The 26,944-nt window shown below is 36.7% G+C and overlaps 1 protein-coding gene across 1 annotated transcript in view; it reads right to left on the reverse strand.

Moving 5' to 3' along the window:
• Lrp1b (LDL receptor related protein 1B) overlaps window positions 1–26,944 on the reverse strand; it is a 2,037,254-nt gene that overhangs the window by 481,877 nt on the left and 1,528,433 nt on the right. The window contains exons 38-41 of the mRNA XM_060390094.1: window positions 18,164–18,290; window positions 17,882–18,033; window positions 17,449–17,573; window positions 16,290–16,661 (exon numbers count right to left, since the gene is read on the reverse strand). Of these exons, the coding sequence (XP_060246077.1) occupies window positions 16,290–16,661; window positions 17,449–17,573; window positions 17,882–18,033; window positions 18,164–18,290 (776 nt within the window). The remainder of the gene's footprint in view (window positions 1–16,289; window positions 16,662–17,448; window positions 17,574–17,881; window positions 18,034–18,163; window positions 18,291–26,944) is intronic.

Below are 26,944 nucleotides of genomic sequence, written 5' to 3' on the forward strand. Positions count from 1 at the left end.
GAAAGCATGTGCTCTGGAGGAACAAGACATCTGTGTCAGTATTTCCATAATCAGAGAAATTTTATCTTAGAGTCGATAAGAAGCGACACAGAGACCCACAAGGGTAGAGTTTGAGACTGTGGCGCGCTCAGTCCTAAATGGGATGTCTTCATGAAACCCTTCCCCTCAAGGCTCAGGGATCTATGCAGAAGAGAAGCTGCCAAGACTGTAAGAGCCAGAAGTGGTAGACAGCTCCGAGGAAGCAATGTTTTCCAGGAACCAGAGACCTGCTACCCATATGAACTCCCAGAAACTGGGCAGCTTGCCTAAGACCTTCGGGGGTTCTAGTCAGATGGTGTCAGCGCAATGAGAGGTAGAGGTTGACAAGAGGTCCCATTCCCAGACAGGAAGCTATTTTCAATTGATACCTGCTGGCAAAGGGAAAATCCGTTTTCTTAAACCATACTTTCCAGCAGGCTCCTTTTACAGGAATAGTTTGAATAAATGTCTCTGTCTCGCTCTGTCTCTCTCTCTCTGTCGCTCTATCTCTCTCTGTCTGTCTCTGTCTCCAAGGATTTGGGGTACACTCATTTTGTTATCCTTTGTCTTGTTTTTAGGTTGTTTTGATTTTCATTTTTGTGTTTTGTTGGTTTTGAAAGAGAGAGAGAAATGGAGAAGCATAAAATTGAGTGGGTAGGCAGGTGGGGAGGATCTGGGATAATCTGGAGGAGTAGAAACACATGATAGAAAGTGTAGCAGAAAGCCACCTATAGCGGTCTTTTTTAAAACTCTACTTTGGGTGTTTAGGCCTCTATCTCCCTTCCATCAACCCCCCCAAACTTCAGTAGGAGGAAGAAAGGGTTATAGGGGAGAGGGGACCCAGACCCCTTTACTTCTTCCCGTCATATAGGGTCAAGGGGTTCTTTTAGGGTTCTATACCAATCTCCGTCAAACACAGACACTGGTAGCAGTCTCCTCCAGTTGCTGCACCCCGAAGCATTTCTCTCTGCCTACTACAAACTGCCACACCATCTCCGGTCTCTCAAAACCCCTTCATGCTACATGCCAATAATGAACACCACACAGAACGCCTCTCCAGGACACCACCCAGTCTCTTTCCCAGCCTCATAGTTGTACTCTCAGAGTCTTAGAGCACGCCCCTCCATGCCTCATATGGAAGGTAGTTACCAGCTGGCAAAAATCACATCCCACATGTGACAATTAACAGGTACGGACAAACTATAGACCAACTAAAATCCCACACTTGGGATTAAAACAAAAGCATATTTATATAACATACAAAGAAACCAAAGCTTCCATTACAGGAAATATATTTTATTTTTTGAATTAAAACAAAATGAAAGAAATTAAGTCAATAAGATAGGTCTAACCATCACTATAACTATATACTTTAAGAACCAAAACCTTGAACACTTAAAGAGAAGGCAGGTTGTGTTTTTACAGGGCAAGGAAATATGAGGATCATTGTTTGAGGATGACCACTGCAAACCCAGAAGCCAGTTCCAAGGAATAGCAGAAACATTGCCATCCTCCTCTTGGATTTTCTTCCCTTTCAGAAGAGTGGAAAAATGAATTATTGTTATAAAGCTAAGAAAAAGAAAAAAAAATCACTTGTCACAGACCATTTACGTGTAAGAAAAATACTGCTGCCTTAATGGTATTCTCAGAAAATAAAGTAACCTGGAAATATTAGTAAGGCTAAAGCATCAGTTCTTTCACCTTTGGCAGAGATCAGTATCTATCATCAACCCTGGGATGACAGGCAGCTAGCATGCAGCCCTTCATCTTCCTGGCTGGAAGGACCTTCCTTCCTCTTACTCAGCAAGCCTCTGCAATTCTGTTTAAACTAACCCCACAGCTGTCTGTTACCAAGTGGTAGATATTTCTGCTACAAAAAATCTCCCCACAACTTTGTAACTTTCAGGACTCCGTCTCTGACTGTCAAAGAATGCACAACTCTTTCTTTTGATGACTATTCCCTGATTGCTCCCCATTTTAGTAATTCACAACAGGGATCAAATTACCCCCAGGGGTATTTACAGCAGCAGTTAACATAGTATTCTACATATCTGCAATGGGTTGGGATATTGAAACAATGGCCAGCAACAGCCACCAGGAGACCAGAACAATGAAAAGAAAAGGACTATGTTATACAGAAGATAGCTAATTACTGTTCTAAAAGTTGGGGAAGACATACTTTTTCCTGTTTGAGATCATTCATGCCTGGGTGGCTGTGGGTGTGAGGAAAAGCTAACTGAAAATAGAAATGTGAAGAGAGGCTACCAATTAACCAAGCAGAACACAGGCTAAGATACAGCATGTTGAACTTTTAAAGGAAATTAGACATTTACTAGAATGGAATTCAGGTATATTATTTCACGAACACGTGTCAGGAAACATGAGATTTCACTACATTTCATTAAGTGCAAATTACACAGGACAAAAACAAGCTGCATTAGAGACCATGTGAAAATGAATGTATTGTTTCTCATGCCCTAGCTTTTAGCTTGGCCATTTGTCTCAAGTATATCATCCTGACAAACTGTGCTGTACAGACATTGGTGCTAATTTTTCTACTTTTCAATGAACTTCTTTACATTCTGAATACACACTTCCAAGTAAATTAGGTTAAGCATGCCATGATCTTCAAATAAGTTTTAATCAGCTTCTCCACACATTTGCATAGTTAGTGCCAACCGGATACAGTCTTCTAGGAAATCTCCTTTCTGATATTACTGTGAAACAATGTTTGACTTCCCTCTGAACTCTGTTCCCTGTTTAACACTGGCAGAGAGGGAAGTGCCTTTTGAATAGAGACTAAATTAACCTCATTTTCCCTCATTACCTATCAGATCAAATGATCAATCAACAGGCACTTCCACAAGATGATTGCTTTTCTAGATGGATGCCATCTTGTCAGCTTATCATGCAGGACTGTATCTCGTACCTACTCAGAATGCATCTCAATCATATCACCCGTTCAAATCTCACAGTTCTGTGAATACAGCAAAACTCAGTATTACATTGTTATGAAGTTTTCACACATTCATGGGTTAATTATAATTTCTGTTCTTAGGTTACACACGTTTCTATCATCCTGAAGTTCCAAAAGGAAGACGGCGAAATTACCATATTAAGTATATTAAGCTGTATTGTTTCACTTCATGTTATATTCTACTTTCTGGCAATTACAGGGTGCCTGAATGAAGGTAATTTGTAGTAGAGAGAAGTTTCATTTGTTTTGTTTTGGTGACTTTTTTGGTTTTTAACTCATACATCTGGAAGCTGAAAAGTCCATGAGCAAGGGAGCAGTCTCTACTGAATCACAACAATGTAAAGAGTGGAGTATCAACTAAGCAAGGGAAGAAAAGACAGAACAAAGGACTCCTTGCTTTATAACACTCCATTCTCACAAAAAAGTACACTCCCATGATAAAGGTACAATCATTTCCAAAGATCTATTATTTTCCAAATCCCTACTACTTCAAAGGTAGCATTGGAAATTAGGTCAGCATGAATTTTAAGTCCAAACCATATGCCAATCATGTTATAGGAATTGCATCGTCACTCTTTATTTTTTGGGTTTCTATTAATACTATTTCATACTGGCATTCAGTCAAAGATAACTGATTAGTAATCTCTGTTGAGTATTGAAGATAAAATATCCCCCATTTTACTCATATTTTGAATATTTAGGGAGATAGTGAGAACAGAACACAGGATCTAACTGGGCACAGGCACCCTCTTGACCCTGCTTGCTTTAGAAGATGAACAGCCTTGGCCACACACCCCTGCTTCATGCTGTACTGACTCTCTTCAAGCCCAGAAAGACAGACATGTAACTGTGAATGGAAATCATAGACTGTGAGACAACAGGAAGACCTTTTCCCTAACCTTGCTTCTCTTGACTGTTTGGTAAGAATAACCAATGTGTGACTGCCACTGTCTAGGCACAGGTGGAAAACAGGACTATGAGAGGGGAATTAGGTGGCTCTAGTAGGAGAAACTCATGCCATCTTAAATATGTCACTTTGTACTGCCTTTTACTTTTCTAGTTACTTTTGATCTCAGTCATGCACCTCCTATTACTAGAGCATTAATTCCTCCTGTCAAATAATTCCAAGACATTATAGCTGTTATTTTATGCATGTAATTCATGTATTTTATTTCAGTAATCTTTGCTGCTTTTATGGGATTTTTTTTCACTGTCTCCTTGATGCACTACCTTAACTTTTCCAGATTGTTCTGTATTTATTGTCTTATTGAGGAGTTCTTTTAAGAAGTTATTTTCCAGAAGAATGTATGAATGGTGGAGATTGAATGTTCAGATAGTTTTTGAGTGAAGAGATTATTTAACCTGGATACCAGCATTCATATATTTAGAAAGTGCTTCTGCAATTACCTTGGTTTGACCTTGGCCTTTAAATTGCAGCCATCTCTTTCACAACTGACCAGCTCTGACCCCATTCCTTGGGAAGTTGATGGTCACAAGTCATTTCTGTCCTCCAGAGCCTCTAGGATTAGTAATTTCCCAAGAGTCAGTGGCCCAGGAAGCAGAAAATGCATAGTGCATCTGTATTTCAACCATATTGCCCCACAGAGCAGTTATCCACAAGGTCTTGATTTAAAGGAACCCTTTTCAAACCCTGACAGCAAGATTATATAGCCAGAGCAGAGTATTCAGACAGCAGATGTCATAGCTGTTTTTTACAGCTTTCTATTGTTATTATTATTCAAGAAAAATTCTATCTTGTTTTTCAGATTAGCGATTTTTTTCCTTAATATTCTTGTTAAATGTTGTATCTAGAATTCTGTTTTTCAAGTGAGAGATGGCTTCAAAATATGCATTTTCAACAATTTGTTAACTAGTAGTTGGGGAGTAGAAACCGTAGTCAGATATATCTATAACCAGCATACACATATATGTATATAAAACATATATATATATGTGTGTATATGTATTATATATGAAATAAATATGATATAAGTATATTTATAAATGTTACTTACATTTTTCCTTGGCACAGATTTTAACAGGTAACAGTATGCATTGCATATTTATTCTCCCATGCCTAAGAATCCATAGAGTATAGTAAGCATTTAATAAAAATACTGAATTGTATTTAATAGCTCTTGGCATGGCTTCTTTAAAGTTTAGATAAGTTCTCTGAAAGAGTTGGAAAGTGTGAGGTGAGAGCCTTCTTCCCACCATTTTATGTACTAAACTTAAAGAAAAAAAAAATCTGTTTGGTTTTTCTAAACAGGTTTTCTTTGTATTGCCCTGGGTGTCCTGGACTCACTTTGTAGACTAGGGTGATCTCGAACTCACAGAGATCTGCCTGCCTCTGCCTCCCTGGGTGCCTGTCCTTAAAAGCATGCATCCACCACACCCAGCTTAAAATGAAAATTCTTAACCTTATTTTGATATGGAGGATGGCTTATACTCTGATGTTTTTTTTAATTATTATTATTTTGTTATTGTTTTTGTTGTTTGTTGATTGGTTGGTTGGTTGGTTTGATGGTTGAGACATATCTTCACTAGGCAGTTTTGGCTAGAATCATCATACAGACCAGGCTATTCTCAAATTCATAGAGATTTGTCTACTTCTACTGTGCTGAGATAAAAGTCTGGATATCATCTAATATTTTTAAATATATACTGAAGGACATGCAAAATGGCCCAGCAGATAGAGAGGCCTTCCAGCAAGCCTGATGACATGAGTTGGATCCCTGAAATACACATCCCAGAAGCAAAAAGTTGAGTCCTGAAAGTTGCACACTGATCTTCATACATATACTGTAGTATGTGAGCTCCCAAATGCAGACAAACAAACAAAAACATACGTAAAAACTTTTAAAGCACTGATTCAAATTTTCTGAAATTAGTCATTTTCAAAAAAGATTAAGATACACCTAAAGTTAAGATAAATTGTTCCACAGCATCCAAGGCTAAATTGCATTTTGTTTTGTTTTGTGTTTTTCTTTTTTTTTTGTTTTTTTTTTTTCCTTTTTTATTTTTTATCATTATAATTTATTCACTCTGTATCCCAGCTGGAGGCCCCTTCCCTATCCCCTCCCAATCATATCCTCCCTCCCTCTTCTCCTCCCATACTCCACCCTCAGTCTAGTGATAGATGAGGTCCTCTTCCCCTTCCATCTGACCCTAGCCAATCATGTCTCATGAGGACTAGCTGCATTGTCCTCCTCTGTGGCCTAGCAAGGCTGCTCCCCACTCAGGAGGAGATGATCAAAGAGCCAGCCACTGAGTTCATGTCAGAGACAGCCCTGCTCCCCTTATTAGGGATCACACTTGGACACTTGAGCTGCCATAGGTTACATCTCTGAAAGGAGTTCTAGGTTATCTCCATACATGGTCCTTGGTTGGAGTATCAGTCTCAGAAAAGACGACTAGGCCCAGATCTTTTGTTTCTGTGGGTCTCCTTGTGGAGCTCCTGTCCCCTCCACATCTTTCTATTTCCCCCTTCTTTTATAAGATTCCCTGCACTCTGCCCAAAATCTGGCTATAAGCCTCAGAATCTGATTTGATACACTGCTGGGTAGAGTCTTTCAGAGGCCCTCTATGGTAGGCTCCTGTCCTGTTCCCTGTTTTCTCCCTCTTCAGATGTCTATCCAGTTTGCTTTCTGAGTGAGGATTGAGCAACTTCCCTAGGGTCTGCCTTCTTGTTTAGTTTCTTTAGGTTTACAGATTTTAGTATGTTTATCCTATATTATATGATTAATATCCACTATTAATATGCCATATGTGTCTTTCTGTTTCTAAATCACCTCATCCAAGATGATCTTTTCCAGTTCCCATCATTTGCCTGCAAATTTCATAATTTCCTTGTTTTTAAATGGTGGGTAGTATTCCATTGTGTAAATGTACCGTAAGTTCTGCATCCATTCCTCCATTCAGGGACATCTGGGATGTTTCCAGGTTCTGGCTATTAAGTATAAAGCTGCTTCGAAGATGGTTGAGCAAATGTCTTTGTTGTGTACTTGAGCATATTTTGGATATGCCTAGGAGTGCTATAGCTGGAATTTGAGGTAGCACTCTTACTAATTTTCTGAGAAAGCACCAGATTGATTTCCAAAGTGGTTGTACAAGTTCTAAATTGCAATCTTTAACAAATTAGCAATTTCTTGGTGGTAGAATTTGTAAGGAAAATATTTCAAAAATGTTTGTGTAATTTGGGCTCAATATGGACTTAATTCATTATCAAACCAGACCTTAATATATGGATTCATATCTATAATCATATTAATTATTTTTAACAAGATAAGTGTTCTAGTACACATAGTAAAAATAATTTACAACAAAATATTCTAACATTCTAGATAATCAACAAATAAAATTATTTTTTTAATTCAACTTCTGGCAATTTATGATTTTTGTGGGACTCCACCTCAGCTTAGCACTTTCCCTGTAAAATTTCCTACTCTATTCCATTGTGTTAGCTGACAATCCAAAGAAATACTTTCTACCAAAGACCCATAGTATCCACATTGGGCTAGGACTCAGGTGGCAATTGTCAGTACCCTTTCTTCCTTCTATTATGATCTCTCTAGACTTACTCTTTGTCCTGTAGCAGCCTCTTTCAGGGACCTCTCCTCCCACATCATCTCCATTTACTGGGGACTCTGACTCTTGCTCTCCTGGCTAGCTCTTTCATCAATGTCCTACTGCAGCTTAACTGCAGGAACCCCTCCTAACATGCTACCTTCATTTTTGGGGAGCACGATCTTTTGGTGTGGATCTAGTTCAGCTTTTTCCCATAGACACTGCCAGTCTTCTCTTTGAGTTTATCTCCATTCTTTTCTGTCATCTGCCAGTTCACAGAAACTCTTTTTAGCAGTCATCTCCAGTGGACATAGTGGGCTGCAACTCAGGTTGGCAATTTTCATTATTCCTTCTGGTACCAGTCCGATTAAATCTTCCATTTAGCCCCACTCAGCATTTCCTCCTAACTAATCTCTATTATTTCTGTCACTTGTGACCCACAGTAGCCCTCTATACCAAAGACCTAAAAGGTACCATAGTAGCTTAGAATCAAGAGGAGTCAACAGAAACCTCAGATACAACTATGCATCCAACAAAGACAGACCCAGATGTCAGCAGAAGAAACACTGAAACATAATAATTCTAGATGCCTAGATCTCAATGAAAAAATACACACATGAATAGCCAAAGCAATAAGCTTCCAACGGAACCCAGTAACCTGGTAACCATGTTGCAACAGGTCCTGAGAAATGCAATAATCTGAGGCACAAGACAAGAACTTTAAAACAGCAATTTTGAATATGTGCAAAGCTCTTAAAGATGCTACAAAGCCCATTAAAACACATTGTAAAGAAATAATGAAAATAATTGAAAGCATGACAGTAGACAGTAGAACCAAAAAAAAAAAAAAAAAAAAAAAACTGAAATAAAACTGGAAAAGAAAATTTTATGATGTTAAGCAAAAACTTCAGAGGCAACCCTGACCAACGGATTATAAGGCATGGAATAGAGTCTCAGATGGTGAAGATGAGGTAGAAGAAATGAATAGTGTGTTCAAAGAAAATGTGGCCTCTGAAAATATCTACGCACAAAATATTTAGGTTTTCTGTGACCATATGAAAATAAAAAGTCAATTAATAATAGGGTTAAAGAAAGAGAAAGAAATCCAGACCAAAGAATTTTAAAAAAATGCTTCATAGACTCATAAAAGAAAAAAATAATCTAAAGAAGCGGGTACTTACTGAGGTACAAGAAGCATACAGAATATCAATTAGATAGACCTAGAAAAAAGTACCCTGTGGCACATAATAATTGAAACACTAAATGTACAGAACAACAACAACAAAAAAAGCATATTAAAACTTCCCGGGAACAACAAGAAAAAAGTAGCACATAAAGGTAGGCCCACGAGAATAACACTTCACCTCACAATGGAGACTTTCAGAACCAGAAGCTCTACAAACGCTGAGAAACTACAGTGTCAGCCTAGACGTCTATACCGAGCAAAACTATCCATCACAATCTCCTACAAAAAATCCATAAGACAACTACATTTAAGCAATTTCTTTAAATCCAGCTCTGTAGAAGGTACTGAAGGAAAAAAAATTCAGCCTGAAGAAGTTTTTCACACCTAAGGAGACACAAGATATAAATAATCAAAAGAAGAGGAAAAAGTCCCATAGCATAAAAACAAAATAAAAGAAATCAGTAAATACTGCCAACAATAACCCTCAATATTCATGGACTCAATATTAAAACAAAATTATGCAGACTTAGATTACAAAGCAAGATCTACCTTTCTGCTGCAGTCAAGAAATACACCTCACCATAAAGAACAAACATTAGCTCAGGGTACATGCATTAAAAGAGAAAAAGTATCCCACACAAAAGGAGACGAGAAGAAAACAGTTGGAGCCATCTTAATATCTGACAAAATAGACTTTAAACCAAACTAATCAGAAGAAATAAGGAAGTATAGTACATTCTCATTTACAAAACATCTATTAACTAATAGGTCATTCCAATTCTAAATAATTTTAAACCAAACATGGGGCACTCAGGTTCATAAAAGAAGTACAACTACAGCTAAATTTATTAAACCTCATACCATAATAGTGGATGACTTTATATCCCACTCTCACCAATAGATATGTCTTCCTGAAAAAAACTAAACAAAGAAATGTTCGAATTAAATAAATGGACACAATAGATATCCCCTGAACCCAAATACGAGAGAATATACTTTCTTCCAGGCATATTTGTACTTGTAGGCTGAGGCAGGAGGATTGCCTCAATTTCCAGGCCAATCTATTTTACAAACAGAAGAGGAAAGACATGAGTAAGACATACAAGGACGTTAGAGAGAGGGATAACCAAAGTCCACAGAATCGCCAGTAAATAGGAAGAAACTCCTGAAATAAAAGTATTGATGGAACATCCGAAATGAAGATGGTAAAATTACATAGGAGATAAGAAGGCTACACAGGCAGCTAGGCTCAGAATGTCTCTTCCCCCTCTAGAAAATCTTAGAATGATGAGAAGCTGAAGAAAGAAAGGACAGGTTTGGGGTCTGTGACAGATTTAGCTGGTATTAGAGCCACAACAACAAAAACCCAAAGGAGCATTTTGGGATTGCATAATGAAAACTTCTTCATTTTTTCTGCTCTATAGTGCTTTTAAGTGGTGTGTGTGTGTGTGTGTGTGTGTGTGTGTGTGTGTGTGTGTGTGTAGAGCTAAATTCACATCATATGCCTGAGTATACCTCACAGTGGGAAAGCATTTACCTTAGTGACATCCATGAAATCCAGCTGCAGTTTGACATATTTGCTGTTCTACATTTAAGGTTGTTGTGGTTTTGTTTTCAATCATTTTGTTTATAAAAAAAAAAAAGAAAAAGCACATTATAGGATTTGCATGTAAGTGTATGGAACTACAAAATATCATCCCAAGTGAGTGAGGTAAACTAGACCCAAGAAGACAAATATTGTTTATTTTCTCTTACATGTGGTTTTTAGCTTTTAAGCCTTGACATGTGTATTACAATCCAAACAATCATGTTATGTTGTTATGTGTGGGAGGAACAGCTATCCCAAGGAAGGGTAAATAGAATATATCCTTTCAAAGCAAACTAGGATATGAGAAATCAGTATGGAAAGGGATGGGAGAGAGGGGGAAGGGGGAAATATGGGGAGGGCCAACTAATACTAAAGACTATTAGAAAAAAGCATATGGAAATCTACTATTGTAGAAAATTCCCAAATATTTACGAATATGGAGTGAGTCTAAATGGAATGACCAATAAATAGGAGAGACCAATAAATAGACAGACAATGCCTGAATGAGACAGCTTATGACACCAAGTAAAACCTCCAGAGCCAAGGATGGATTATAACTTGTAGAGTTGTTGGCCAAAGGAAACCCATGGGAACTCCCAAACATCATAGGCTATAGACCATGCTATTGGCTAGTCTATGAAATCTGACAGTCAGGACCTATTTCTGAAGGCAACACTTGCCTAATCATTGAACATGGAACAGACATGGTGGTGCCTAACTAGAAACTTTAGCCCTAATGACTAAGGCTCATGGCATTGAAAGTCACACTAGTAGAGGAGGAAGGCAATCATCAACATTTCCCCAAATACAAACCCTGCAGCATTCAACAGAGATCTACAAGCAATATATAGTGCTACAAGTAGTGACACACATGTTATGGGAGTAACCAAACACTTTTTGATCGGATTTAAGGCCCACTCTACGACACAGAACTCATACATTCTAATTTGATCAAGAATAGGAGAATACATGAATCTCAGGGGAAACCTAATATTATTAATCTAAAATAAAATGGCAAGAAAATTATTTCAAACAATATACTTACATCCTTATACTTCAGTGTCTTACTTAGCCATTACCCAAGAAGTTTTTTTTTCTTGAAGTTGGTGAGAATAATACAAAGATTCACAAATGAGCAGGAAGTAAAGAGTGAGAGATTCTCACACATTGTTCTCTGACCTCGACCAGCTCATCATGATACAAGTATCAATACACTTACAAACACAATAAACAAGCTAATAAATTCTATGTAAAAAGTAAAACAAGTAGCATTGTTTTATCATAGACATATAAGCAAATACATGTTCATACCATAACTTTAAAAATTAATTATACAATAGATTAAAATCATTAAGATGGACAATTTAAATTGATGAATACTACAATACATAACTAAATCCCAATAAATCTTTTAAAAGCCTCTTACATGTACAAAGTCCTTTAATATCAGAGTCTCCCTACTATCACAGTCCCATCTCTCACCCATTTGTGCCATAAAATCTATATTTTAATCTTACCAAATTACTTCTTTTCTATTTCTTCAAACTAAAATCTTTTTTAGTTCTTCAACCTAGAGAATGTTTACAATCCTTTTTTTTAAAAAAATCTTTATTAATTACACTTTATTTACTTTGAATCCCCCTTGTGGTTCTCTCCCTCCTCCCATCCCAATCCCTCCCTTCCTTCACCCACTGCATGCATGCCCCTCCCTAAGTCCACTAGGGAGACTTAGGGAGGGGAGATCTTCTTTTCCTTCCTTCTGATCCTAGTGAATTAGGTCTCATCAGGAGTGGCTGCATTGTCTTCTTCTGTGGCCTGGTAATGCTGCTTCCCCCTCAGGGGGAGGTAATTAAAAAGCAGGCCAATCAGTTCATGTCAGAGCACAGATGTAGCCCATGACAGTTCAGTATCCAAGTGGGTTACAACCCTTTTGATCTGAGAATCTTTAAGCTATCAGATATGGTTAAAGACTCCAGAAAGGTCCTTGGTTGGATTATCAGTCTCAGAAAAGACCCCAGAATTTTTGGTTCTGTTGCTTTCCTTGTGGAGTTTCTGTTCTCTGCAGGACTTACTATTTCCCAATTCTTTCATAAGATTCCCTGCACTCCGTGCAAAGTTTGGCCATAAGTCTCAGCATCTGCTTTGATAGCCTACAAGGTAGAGCCTTTCAGAGGCCCTCTGTGGCAGGCCCTTGTCCTGTTCCCTGTTTTCTCCTTTTTCTGATGTCTATCCTCTTTGCCTTTCTGAATGGGGATTGAGAATTTTAGCCAGAGTCCTCCATCTCGATTAGTTTCTTTAGGTGTACAGATTTTAGTAGGTTTATGCTATATTATATGTCTAATATCCACTTATGAGTGAGTATATACCCTGTTTGTCTTTCTGCTTTTGGGATACCTTACTCAGGATGATCTTTTCCAGTTCAGACATAGCCCATGACAGTTCAGTGTCCAAGTGGGTTCCATAGTAATGAGAACAGGGACTGTCTCTGATATGAACTGATTGGCCTGCTCTTTGATCACCTCCCCTTGAGGGGGGAGCAACCTTACCAGGCCACAGAGGAAGATAATGCAGCCACTCCTGATGAGACCTGATAGACTAGGATAAGAAGGAAGGAGAGGAAGACCTCCCCTATCAGTGGACAGGAGTGGAGAAGAGAGAGGGAGAGTGGGACTGGGATGGAAGGAGGGAGGGATTTATGGGGGTGAAAGGGGATACAAGGTGAATAAAGTGTAATTAATAAAAATTTAAAAAAAAGAAAAAGACTCCAGAAAGGATGTAGGTCTGTAGTTATTGTATAGAGCTAGTTTTATTTAAATTAAAACTTAAATATGAAAGTTTTCTTTGAATATTTATCAAAATTGGCATAGTCTAGAATGTTGAGTCCGTATGTATGATAACATAAATAAAACCTCCTAAAAAAGATAATTTTTTTAAAGAAGAAAATACTTTTATAACTTCACAGATTTTCTAACTATCTGGCATCCTACAAGATGGCTGGATCCTCTTCTCTTATCTGCTATGATATGTTAGTTTGATTACAGCTATGCTGTAGGGAGAGAAGAGTTAATAGGAAGTTTTTTTGTTTGTTTGTTTGTTTTTAGATAAGAGTGGATTCTTTCAAAATTCACAGTACAGGACAAGGGTAAATTGACTCTGAAACCATGGGTCTGGACTTGGTCTATCTTCTTGGTGCAATGGGTCGCTTATCCCTGCCATTCGCAAAACATTGGTTCCTGTTTACACATTCTGTCCAATGTTGACAATTCCATTGGGCTGTGCCATGAACTCACAGACCTTATAAATCACACATCTTATCAGAGAAGTCTCAAAAGAGTTAGGAAGCTGTCAAATAATTATCATGAATAAGTGTTTTTATAAGTAACTAATTTTCACTTGAAAGTTTGATTTTTAAAATATTATTTGCAGTAAATATAATGATGGCATCATATACAGTCCCTAGAATATATCTGCCACACACCTGGGTGTGCATCCGTTACTGCCATGTTATTCCCTGTTTGAGAGTGGATGGAGTGCTTCTGGGGAAAAAGCCCACTGATTACAATCAATCAAATGCCTGGCTTCCTTCAGAAGACAACATAAATGTCTCAGTATTTTGTCTTTTTCCTCATACAGAATGCTGAAGGGATCTGATAAAATGGACACAAAAACAAACAAACAAAAACCCTAATATTATCTTCATGGTTAGGCTTAAGTTAAATGAGCTGTTTTTTTATTCATAAGTTAAAATAAAATGTACAGTGACCTCCAGTATGGATGGATGTGAGTGAAAGCTAAGGTTCAATTACAGCCAGGGCTTTTATAACCGCAGAGCAAAGGTTAGCTCTAAGAAAAAGACAGAGATTAAAAAAACTTATGTATTTTGAGAATGATTTTGTTCTCTTCTGTCTCTTGGTAGCACCCTCAGGATCCCTAGGCATTCACACTCTAAGAAGCACACACCTAGAATCATGCATCTTCCCTTCCACCACCTGGCCCACCCAACTGGCAATTCCTATCTACCCAGGAAATGTCCTTAATTCAGTACTGCAGAGCATCACCTTTTAAAACTTTCATGATTTCTGCACCAGGCCAATTGTGTATTTTCTGAAGAGCTCGGTTATCTTCTAGATCTACTGTATTAAAATGATTGTTTGCTTGCAGTTTTTTTTTCATTAAACTGTAGCTTCTAAAGGTCTCTGAACAGACATTAATCTTTTACCCCTAAGGGGCCTAAACTGTACATGATGAATAAGTTAATTAATATGCTGTGGTGATGAATTCTATCAGAGTGGAAAATGACAACTGAAGAGTAATATGAATGTGAACTTCATCCAGACATACCCAAAGAATCAATGAGTATCAAATATATATTAATCTGTACAGTTATATAATTGTTTTACAGATACATGGAAAGAAAAACAGAAACAGAGAAAGAGATAGAAACAGAGAGAGAGGAGCCAAAAGATCCTGAGCCATAAATGTACAAATTTGAATGACATGATGAACAAATGTAGCAATCTATAAAATAAAAATTGTGACTTTGTGATTGTAGAATGCGTACCTGAACTGATTTTAAAAACTAAACATAGTAGAAGCTGGATCTTATTGTTATCAAGCAAATATATATATATGTATATATATATATTAATATAAAGAAGTATTTTTGAATAAATTATTTCCGTAAACTAATAAATCTTACAAAATTATTATTTGCAAAGCTTTGGAAAAATGACCTTTTTCATAGAAAATAGGTAGAAACATAAATTAATGAGGTATTTGTGCTTGTATTTATTAAGAAATAAAATACACTGTGACTGGCTCGGTAAGTTGGCTTTGGGTTTTTTGATAAACTTCCTTCCAGATTTCTATGTGAAACACATATTTACATTTATGAAAGAGCACATTTATATAAATAAGTATTTAAAATATTTGTGAAACAAACAAATCATTCATCAATAAATTAATTAAATATAATAGTGTATACTGGATACAAGATTGGGCACAAGAATAAAATTGAGTTCTTTGAGCTGAAATAAATGTTTGCAATATGTCAATATAGGTCTACTAGATAATAAACACATTGAATATTAATTCACTTTTATAATTAGAGATGTATATATATTTAAAAAATCTATAGAAAATGGTAGTTTTCAGCTCTGCATGAAACGGCATTGACATTGGTGAAATAGACATTTCATGTTTAAGACTGTATTATGTAAAAATTTATGATAAATGTATATAATATATTGCAATTTAAAAATATAGATACAAAGACTGATTTCGTATAGTGAAATAGAAGGAGTGAGGAATAAACAGAAATTGCAAAGTCACAGCAGAGAAAATCTGTATGAAGATGTTAGTATTCATGAATACTGGAGGACAGAAAAGAGGTTTTTGTAAATTGTGTAGATAATCCACCCTAAATGAAACAAGAAGCTTGAATGGTTGCAGTAAGTTATTTCTTTTCCATGATTTTGGGCTGTTTTACAAATTAGGGCTCTTTTACAAATTAGAACCTTGTGCACTCTGGAAAAGGTCTCTCTACTGAAATGAATCTTCAAACTGAAATCACTTCTTTAACATCCCCTCCTCAAGATACATACACACACTGATATTCCATAATTCTTCAGAAAATAGAATGACTGAATATTATTAGAGATACATTAAAGCTAGCATTTCACCCACACTTGAAGGAGATCCATTAAAATAAATGACCAGTATTACAAGACTTATCTGCAGCAAATATGATGATAAACTGTTGTAGATATGATTAAAGCTACTGTTGACAGTGTGTGCAGGTCCTTGCTGCCTTTATATTTGGGACTGGATAAATGAGACAATCCTAGTCATTCTTGAACATGAACTCTTGGGAGTGTAAGTGCTTCAAGCACTTACCACTGCTATTTCTCTAAATCAAATGGCACTTTCACACAAAGCTTAGGGTTTGTACTTACTTTCCACAATTACTTGTCTGTCTTCCCAGTTATCTTTAATAAGCTGTATATTTCCAAAGTGTGCATCACTGTAAAAGATCCGATTGGTACCTTCTTTTCTTTGATTGTAGTCAAAGGCCAGGGCGATGATATTCTTGAAATAATGTGGGTTCTCATAAGGACGTACTGGGGAATTTAAATTGGTTTCATCAGAAAGATGTATGCTTTTTAATATTGTTCTTCCAGAATATAGCAAATAACCCTCGTGCCTTAGACAAGTAACTCCATCCCCAGCCAAATATCCATGGGCACAGGCACAAGTTCTCCGGGAATGTCCTCGATAAAGACATAGCTGCTTACAGCCACCATTTTCCTTGGCACAGACATTGGTTCCTGAAAACAGCAAAACACAAAACACAATTTTTTAATGAATTATTAAACCACAGGTTTTAGTTTCTTGAATATCAGTTTGAAGAATTATATGTGTATGTATACGATCTCAGTGGTGTTCATGAGGAACAGAGAGAATTGCAATGGGTGGGCTTCCTTGTACCTCACCTCTCATATACTGGACATAGTGACTATTTCTAAGAGAAGATCAAGTATGTTCTTACTATTAGTTTGTAAGGATAAATAAATTCATTATTACCATCTTCAAAATTATATAAAGTCTCTTTCATAGAAGGAAATGGAATAAAAAGTATATTTAAAAATAAACAAAACCATTGGCAAAGAAGCAATGATTCAGAAATACACATTGAAGACCACCGTTTCCAGCACCATAACAACTTTTGTTCTAAAAGATAATCCAAAACAAAAATTTCAGTTGCTTCTCTAATACCCTAGTTGTGCTATGCACTTTTTGTCAGATATATTTTTCTAATAAATTTTAGAACATATTTTATTTAAAGATTTTAAAAACCTTTTTAGTACAAACTCATTCTCAAGATTTGTCCTATGTCACATGACCATACATATATGGAAAAAAAAAGAAGAAATGTACATATATATAAACTGGTAAATGTTTACTTTCTTGGGCTTCTCTCTGGTTTTTATAAAAGAAAATCATCAAATGGGAATTTTGAGGTCTTGATCTTGATACAATTTAATTCTTAATCTTGAAGAGCAAAGAGAAATGATGCAAAACATAGTAATTATATATTTCACTGAGTGTGCTGACCTTTCTCTCTCACTCGGTTAAAAATTTTGATCTCCTTTAAGTTGACTCCAAGTCCCGTTCTCATGGTTACTGTTTCTGTGGCATCGTTCTTGTGGCCTCTTCTGACCGACCCATTGGCATGTGCTCTGCCAAAAGTTGAACATATTAATAAAAACAAAGTTTACTTATTAACAGTTTTCAACCGATTGAAATGAAGCGAGGTAAAAGTGAAGACAAGAGACAGGAAGACAAAGGAAGCTAGATACAGTGTGCGGTGCTGAAATGCTTGATCATGGAATAGGCAGATGCTGTTACTGGCCTCTTCTGTAAAAATTACATGGTTTTGTGAAGTCTTTTCTGTAACCTTGCTAAAGTATGGCTAATCCTCCAAGGGCAAATAAATGGCACTAAAATAACATTTTGAGACTCAAACACTTATGAAAAAATAAATTACCTGTCAGACCAGTAGATGTAAGCCCCAAAGACTGCAACGGAAAACAGATCCACATTGCTCCCGGACAGCACCACTTCGCGATTCTCGCCAGTGTCAAGGTCAATTCTCTCTATCTTGTCTGTGCGAGCATCACACCAGTACAATTTATTTTCCTAAATAGTTATCGGAAAGCAATAATACAAACTGCTTTGGTTATTTATTAAGAAAATAAGGAGGGTTAAAAGTAGACTACTGTAAGTTGGCTGTGAAACACTTTAGAGTCTTAAAAACAATCCAACAGACCTCATAGTCAATGGAGACGCCATTCGGCCATACTATTCCCAGGCTTACAATCATGACCTTCTCAGAGCCATCGAGGCGAGCTCTCCCAATGCAGGGCATTTGTCCCCATTCAGTCCAGAACAAGAAGCTGAAATTAAACGATCATTTACAATAATTAACAGATTAAGGAGCATCAAATAAAACGGCAAGATGACATCAAGACTCTTAACGGCATAACACTTGCAATAGAACTGAATAATAAACCACACAACTTATTTTACACATATCTCTACAATTAATAATAGAATTTTATTATAAACCATATTTAACCAGGTACAGAAATCACAAGGCTGAATTCAGTGCTTTGGAAAAATCACTTCTTGCATATGCTCAATCAGTTGCCTAGTTTGTTTTTTGTTTTTTGTTTTTTTTTTTTTTTTTTTTTTTTCAGTTTGTTTTTCATGAGGCCTCTGGTGACTGCATGATGGTTATAAACGCATGATGAACCCTATATCTTAACAGCAAAGCACACAAACCAGTGTAAAACATTACACTGGCCTTTCTTTATCTTCTTAATCATGTTGAACATTTTTTTCTATAGACAGTAGGTACAATAAAGGCAATGGATTTTTTTAGAATTGCAAATATAGTATTCAATAATTGTGATATTTAGAAACGATATCTAATACTACTTAATTTATGCATCTACAAACCAATCATTGTAACTTTCAACCCTAACCCTAACTCTTAAATGTAACTATTCTAATTGAAAGTTTAAGATTAGCCTGTCATCCTAAAATACAGCTTCACATTTACAAAATAAAGCATTTTCATTTTAATAATCTCAAAAACTGTGATGTGAAAGAATATGTACTCCAGAAAAAGAAGCTAAGTAATGAGACAAAACAAAATGAGAATGTAAATAACGATGTTATAAATTCATTCATTATTTTACTCATTCATTCATTCATTCATAAATTACAGTATTTATACAACAGAAAAAAATCATGCTTTTAGATAAATATAACTCTTCCTAAATTTCAAATTATGTAAATACAAGGTTTCAACCTTTGGAAAATTAAAGTCAAGAAAATATGGTAATCATTCATTCAGACAGGAACAACTATCTGTGAAGATTCATATGTGAGTTAGTATGACTGAAGAAAAGATCATAAGGTTTCATATAAGAAACTTAAAGAAAACCTGTTGACGTTTTGGATACTCATATAAAATTATTAATTAACCTTAAAAACTTGAAATACATGAAACATGTATGTTTTATTTATGCATATTATTTAACATCACTTTAGAAATTGGTTTTTAAGCTGTATAAAATATATGTGTTGTTCCCTGACAACAGTGTAAATAGAATTCCAAGTAACTGAATCCTGAAGGAACTGTTGTTCATGTTTATAAGTTCTATAGTTTAGAAAAGGAAAAGTTAGTAGGAAATTTAACTAATGCTTAATTAGCATGAATCTAGTTTAAAAGGCATGAAAAATGTGTATAGCAAAGTCAAGAATTTTAAGTGATAGTTTCAATATATCAAAAATATTAATTGGTAGACAAATGTATGATCCCATTTAATTTTCTTAGGACTAACGTTGTGATTGTTAAAAGGCAGAAAGCTGCTGAGTAAAAATGGAGGCACTCTGGCCCCTGGGGGAGTCATTGTTGTCATCCTATAACATATTTAAATAAGGATGGAAATGCATATAATAAGCTAATCTGTTTACAAATACACCAAATGAGCAATGAAGAATAGTTTTTTACTTTAAATGTTTATATTAATTACAGTTTATTCACTTTGTATCCCAGCTGTAGCCCCCTCCCTCATCCTTTTCCAACCTGACCCTCCCTCCCTCATCTCCTCCCATGCCCCTCTCCAAGTCCCCTGAAGAATAGTTTTAAATTATATTGGTAAAACCATGTGCTGTTTACGCTTGGTGAGAGCAGACTCTATACTGTGCCCTCCCTCCTCTCCAGTAAAACTCACTCCTTAGGCCCTGAAACCAGCGGCTGAAGGTCACAAAAACACTGTCCTTGAGGAAAGCTACAAGACAGACTATTTCCAAACAAGATTACTGTTTGTTCTAAAGTGTAAAAATGTTTATAGTGAAAAGGAAAGCCAGAAGTCCATCTATGGAGAAGCTGTAGAATGCTGTTTGGAATTCCCTCACCGGTCTGCCTCAAATTCCCCTGTCAGTTTCTGCTGGCCTCTCTCTCTCTCTGATGCTCTTAGTTTAGTTTTGTTTGTTTGTAGTTTGTAACCTGGAAGCCTCACCTGAAGGGTTACTTCTCTACCCAGGGCTCTGTCAACACGGCCCTCCAGCTGGCTTCCCTAATCAATTTCTGCTGTAGCTTGTAAGCCCGCAAGTGAATGATAGAGCCTGTCGTTATCCCTCTCACAGGCCAATCTACTAATTTCTGGGACATTTCAGCACTTGATTTGATGATGCTTTACTCTCTCCTGGTTCTATCTGCTTGGTGATGTTTATTCTTTTAAATTTTGCTTGTTATTTATTTAATAAGCTGATTAATTTTAATCTAAATGTCCAGTAACTTCATATCATTCTGTGGAGTTTATGGAACAAACAGTCTCAGTAAGCAGGTAAATATACTTATGCCCATTTCTCACCATTGTGGAGATGATGGTTGTAAAAGTGAATGTTTTCTGATCATATGATCAAACAATGGACAGGATAGGAAACAAGTTCAAACTCTAAAATTACAGACCTGTACTATCATCTTTGTTTTTTATTGTTTTATCAATGCTAATAATTTTATAATGAATGTTATTTTTCCTGAGTTGAAATGAATATAACAAGAGATGTCCAGACACAATAAAACAAAACAAAAACAAAAACAAAAACAAAAACAGAGGTGAGGTGAAGAGCTGACATGAGCAGGTAAGAGCTTAGTTTTGAAGAACAAGCTTAAATTATTTAATTGTATTAGCCCCTCTTTATTTTGAATTTGTGATACTTCCATGCAAGAAGCTGAGATGAGTACTGGTAAAAATTTCAGGGTTAAAAAATATTAGAAAGCAAATTATTCTGGATGTAGATTTAATGCAAATTTTCCTGCATGTAAGAGGGACCTGAAAGAATTATCCTACTATACAAACCAAATATAACTGTGCATGGGGATGAGTTTATGGTTAATTAATTCATAAATTTGATAAGGTCAAGAGATTTTGAGTGGACCAAAGTTAACTAGTGTCTTATAAATGCAAGGCCAAGATGAATGCATTTTTCCTCGGTTTTAACCTAAAAGTAGAGAGCTAAATAGGTAGCACCTTTAGGAACATAGGACAGACAGAAAAGTGACACTCCAAATGCTTGGGTTACTGCCCCATTTGAAATGCTTTACCGTTGTGAAATGTTTACAATGTCGAATGACATGGCTAAGACTTGGACAGTTGAGGACTTGTGTGGTAAGGAAAATGCGTTCTCACTTCCATTTTAAATTTGAAACAGTTTAAACATTTTTCAGAATAAAATTCTATATCTTATTCTAATCTTTTCTTGGGTAACAAACTATTTGTTAAAATAATATGCAAACCATATCTTTATATATATTTGCACTCACACAGAGATATAATGCTCAATCAAGACAGACAACACAAATTGTCCAAGAGAGGAACAAAATGTTTGGTTTTGCTTACAGTTTTATGCTATGCAGGACTGGTCAAATCTTTCCATGTCATGCTATGATTTCCTCTACTTTTCATGCATAAAAAAATGACTTTTCAGTAAAAAGAAAATTATTACATTCAATTCTGCCTAATACCTAGGAGCAGCCAAAAGGAGAAAAAAGTCCAGGAGGAGAAAACTGACATTTCAAGTGAAACTAAATTCCTAGGTGGCTCCAGATTTGCATTTGGCTGCATTTAAAAAGACTTCAAGCCTCTATTGTTTCAAAGCAGGCTCCATGCCCACTTTACATGGCACATTTATATCTTGAATGTAGCTAATTTACACCATTATGGCTCCCCTTTCCCTTGACAGTATCACCTGCCATGTTTTAATTTCAAACAGAATTGTAAAATGCTGTAATTTATTTCTAAGATAGGAATTTTAGCACTTAAAATTCTGTGTTTATAGAACCCAGATATCATTTTTTGAATAATGTTTACAAACCTTTCATTTTAATTCTTTTTTGACTGAAGTCAAGTCATTAAAGAAATGCATGGCAAGCTGTACAGGAACACCTGTCATTGGTGTTTTCAAATACTAATATTTCCTATGAATCTTTTCTACTTTTAGCTGTAAACATGGAAAACTCTTCCTTCATGTGAGTATTTATGAAATGCTTTCAACAAAAAAATTAGGGTACATAAAGAATATTCTAATATTATTATAAATATTAAGTTTTTTGGCTTGTTAATTGAAATGGAAATTTTACATTAGGGATGATGATTAGGAAGTCAAAACTATTTACAGACATCTTGCTGACTCACTGATAAGCTCATAGTCTCTCAATGAAGTGGAAGGGTGAATCTGACAAATGTTTCCCAAGAGAAATGGAAGCATTTGAGGGTAGAAGAGATAGCTTATGGTTTTTGTGGAACCAGGGAAGAGCAAAATTTCATTTTTTGGAGGACGGAGGGTGTAGCAACATGGCAAACTCAGCATTTAAAAAAGTTAGTTGGGGTGAGGGTAATGTGAGGTTGATTCAGCGACAGGCAAATAAATCTAAAGAGAACATGAAATGTAAAGAGATGAAATTGATTTTTAATAGTTTTCAAATATTTTTGTATATTTTATAGATTTCACTGTATGTACAATAATTTACTGAGTGACCCAACCTGAGATCTGTTCAAATGATAAGTAAATTGAGGGAGACAAAGCCTATAGTGTCAGAAATAAGGAGAATCAGTAAAAATTCTCAGAAGCTGTAGGGACCCTCAGAGAGAACCAGAGAGCTACTGAAGGCAGGAAGCAGAACATTAAATTCTTCAAAGGACAGTCAACAGAGGGAAGTGTCCAAGAGAGAGCAAGAGGAGTAAAACCAGAGAAATTCCCGAACCATGAGTGGGTGAAAAACACCCACTAAACAGAGTCAGTCCCGAGAAGCTGAGAAGCAAATATTGAAAGATTAATTAAACATTTCTGGTTTTGTCCAAAACTAAAGTACCTGGGGGTAGTTTGGAAGAAAAAGGAAAGTATTTCATAGAGAATGACGAGTTTAAGGTGACAAGAAGAGAAGGGGAAGACATCTGAGCAAAGCTGAGGGGTGCCTTCCTGAGGCAGGATGCCCAGGGGTCATATTCCCACCGGCTCACAGCACTGTTTTAAAATTAATTACTTTATTTTTTTATTAATTACAATGTATTCATTTTGTATCCCAGCTGTAGCCCACTCCTGTGTTCCCTCCAAATCCCCCTTTTCTCCTTTCATGCTCCTCCCCCAGTCCACTGATAAGGGTGGTCCACCTCCCCTTCCATCTAACCCTAGCCTATCAGGTCTCATCTCAAGAGGATCAAAATCTCATCATAAAACCAGACACACTAAATCTGTTAGAAGAAAAAGTGGGGAAGAGCTTTGAACTCATTGGCACAGGTAACAACTTCCTGAACAGAACACCAACAGCACAGACTCTAAGATCAACAATCAATAAATGGGACTCCATGAAACTGAAAATCTTGTGTGAAGCAAAGGATACTGTCATAGGAACAAAATGAAAGCCTACATATTGGGAAAGGATCTTCACCAACCCTGTATCTGACAGAGGGCTAATATCCAATATCTAGAAAGAACTCAAGAAGTTAAACAGCAACAAATCAAGTAATCCAATTAAAAAACAGGGTATAGAGCTAAACAGAGAATTCTTAACAGAGGAATATGGACTGGCAGAGAAACAAAGAAATGCCCAACATCCTTAGTCATCAGGGAAATGCAACTTAAAAAGACTCTGAGATTTCACCTTACACCCATCAGAATAGCTAAGATCAAAACCTCAAGTGACTATTATGAGTAAAGCTGTTGCAAACATGGTTGAGCAAATGTCCTTGAGCATCTTTTGGATATATGCCTAGGAGTGGTATAGCTGGATCTTGAGGAAGCACTATTCCTAATTTTTTGAGAAAGTGCCAGATTGATTTCTCGAAGTTGTTGTACAAGTTTGCATTCACACCAGCAATGGATGAGGGTTCCCCTTTCTCCACAATCTCTCCAGCATGTGCTGTCACTTGAGTTATTCATCTTAGCCATTATGATGGTTATAAGGTGAAATCTCAGTGTCATTTTGATTTGCATCTCTCTGATGGCTAAAGATGTTGAGCATTTAAGTGTTTCTCTGCCATTCTTTATTCCTACTGAGAATTCTCTGACTAGCTTTGTACCCCATTTTTTAATTGGATTGCTTGATTTGTTGCTGTTTAACTTCTTTAGTTCTTTACATATTCTGGATATCAGCCCTGTGTCAGATATAGGGTTGGTGAAGATCCTTTCCCAGTCTGTAGGCAGTCGTTTTGTTCTGACGACAGTGTCCTTTGCTTTACAGAAGCTTTTCAGTTTCATGAGGTTCCATTTATTGATTGTTGCTCTTAGAGCCTGTGCTGTTGATGTTCTGTTCAGGAAGTTGTCTCCTGTGCCAATGAGTTCTAGGTTCTTTCCCACTTTTTCTACTAACTGATTTAGAACATCTGGTTTTATGTTGAGGTCGTTGATCGACTTGGACTTTAATTTTGTACAAGGTGATAAATGTGGATCTATTTTCATTTTTCTGCATGTAGACATCCAGTTGCACCAGCACCAGCCAGAACCTGGAAACAACCCAGATGTCCCTCAGTTGAGGAATGGATACAGAAATTGTGGTACTTTTACACAATGGAAAACTAATCAGCAATTAAAAATAAGGAAATCATGAAATCATTTGCAGGCAAATGGTGGGACCTAGAAATGATCATCCTGAGGGAGGTATCCCAGAAGGAGAAAGACACACATGCTATATACTCACTTACATAGACCTATAAGATAGGATAAACTACTAAAATCTATATACCTAAAGAAGATAAACAAGAAAGAGGACCCGGGTAAGATGATTAATCCTCACTTAGAAAGACAAATGGGATGGACATTGGAAGAAGGAGAAAACAAGTAACAGGACAGGAACCTACCACAGAGGGCCTTTCTGAAAGACTCTACCTAGCAGTGTATCAAAGCAGATACTAAGACTCATAACCAAACCTTCGACAGAGTGCAGGGAACCATATGAAAGAAGGGGGAGTTTGTATGACGTGGAAAAGATAGGAGCTCCACAAGGACCAAATATATCTGGGCACAGGGGTCTTTTCTGAGACTGACACTCCACCAAGGACCATGTATGGATATAACCTAGAACTCTGCTCTCATGTAGCCTGTAATAGCTCAGTATTCCAGTGGGTGTCCTAGTAAGGGAACAGGGAGTATTTCTGACATGAACTCAGTGGCAGGCTCTAAGACCCACCCCACCCCCAGGGGGAGGAGAAGCCCTGCTAGGCCACAGAAGAGGACTTTGCAGCCAGTCCTGGAGATACCTGGTAAACCAGGGTCAGATGAAAGGGGAGGAGGTCCTCCCCTATCAGTGGACTTGGAAAGTGGCAGGGAGGAGATGAGGGAGGGTGGGGTTGGGAGGGAATGAGGGAGCAGGATACAGCTGGGATACAAAGTTAATAAACTGTAACTAATATTAAAAAATAAAGAAAGAATTTAAAATAAAACACTATTTTTCTAATAAAAAAGTGACCTCATAAAATAATGAATAAGTGAATAGTCACATATTCTCGCCTGGAATGTCTTCAAAGTTCTCTTCTCCACACAGTAGTGCAATAAATGCCATAGGAAACAGTAAACAACAACAACAACAACAACAACCTCAGGTGACAACACACGCAGAGAGGATGTGGAGAAAGGGGAACCCTCCTCTGTTGCTGGTGGAAATGTAAATTTGTACAACCACTGACAGCACTCTTGTTTTATCTTCCTACAGCTAACACTCCAGGGACTTATGGATCATGCTGTGAACATACCAGCCATTGATCCATTTTTTTTCTCATTTTTGCTGCTTTAAATGGGCAATGTCACAAACTCATCTCAAGTGTCACATGGAAGCATCTTCTTCAGCCTTCCTGGGGGAGGGGGGAGAAGCTGTCTTCTGTATCTCCTGATGTCTCCCTGTGCTGTGACTACCTTTCAGGCTTCCTGTCCTTAAACAACCAATCCATCACAACTCTCTGCACTGAATTCCTCATCTCCTGCTCCTTCTTTCTCTCTCTCACTCTTGCTCTCCTTCTCGCTCACTCTCTCTCTCTCTCTCTCTCTCTCTCTCTCTCTCTCTCTCTCTCTCTCTTTCACACACACACACTTTTTCTTTTTTTTTTTTTCTTTTGTAGTCTAACATGTCATGGTCAGATCAACACATTGAACAAATTAATGAATTAATTATATGGAGTAGTGGATGTTGCTGTGGTAATTTCTGGAAGTAAAATTTGCACGTTTTTCCAGTGAAAACGTTGACATCGTCAAACATAAAAATGGTGAATTCAGGAGTAATATTTAACACTTAAGGGGAATGAGTACCTGAGACCATCAACTTTACAAAGTCAAAAAGAGCAAAAAATTTTGCAGATACATATCTGTTAGATATGTAGCTAATGTTCAGAATATAAAAAAATAACTAAATTGTAAACAAACAACTCTATAGCATAGGATAGGAAAGCATAGGATAAGAAACTGAATAGTTCTTAAAAGAAAAAATACAAATGGAAAATAACATTTAAAAAAACTGTTCGAGGGGCATAGGAAAAGAAGAGGGAGG

The sequence above is a fragment of the Meriones unguiculatus genome, chromosome 8, assembly GCF_030254825.1.
Source record: "Meriones unguiculatus strain TT.TT164.6M chromosome 8, Bangor_MerUng_6.1, whole genome shotgun sequence".
In the NCBI taxonomy this organism is placed as follows: Eukaryota; Metazoa; Chordata; class Mammalia; order Rodentia; family Muridae; genus Meriones; species Meriones unguiculatus.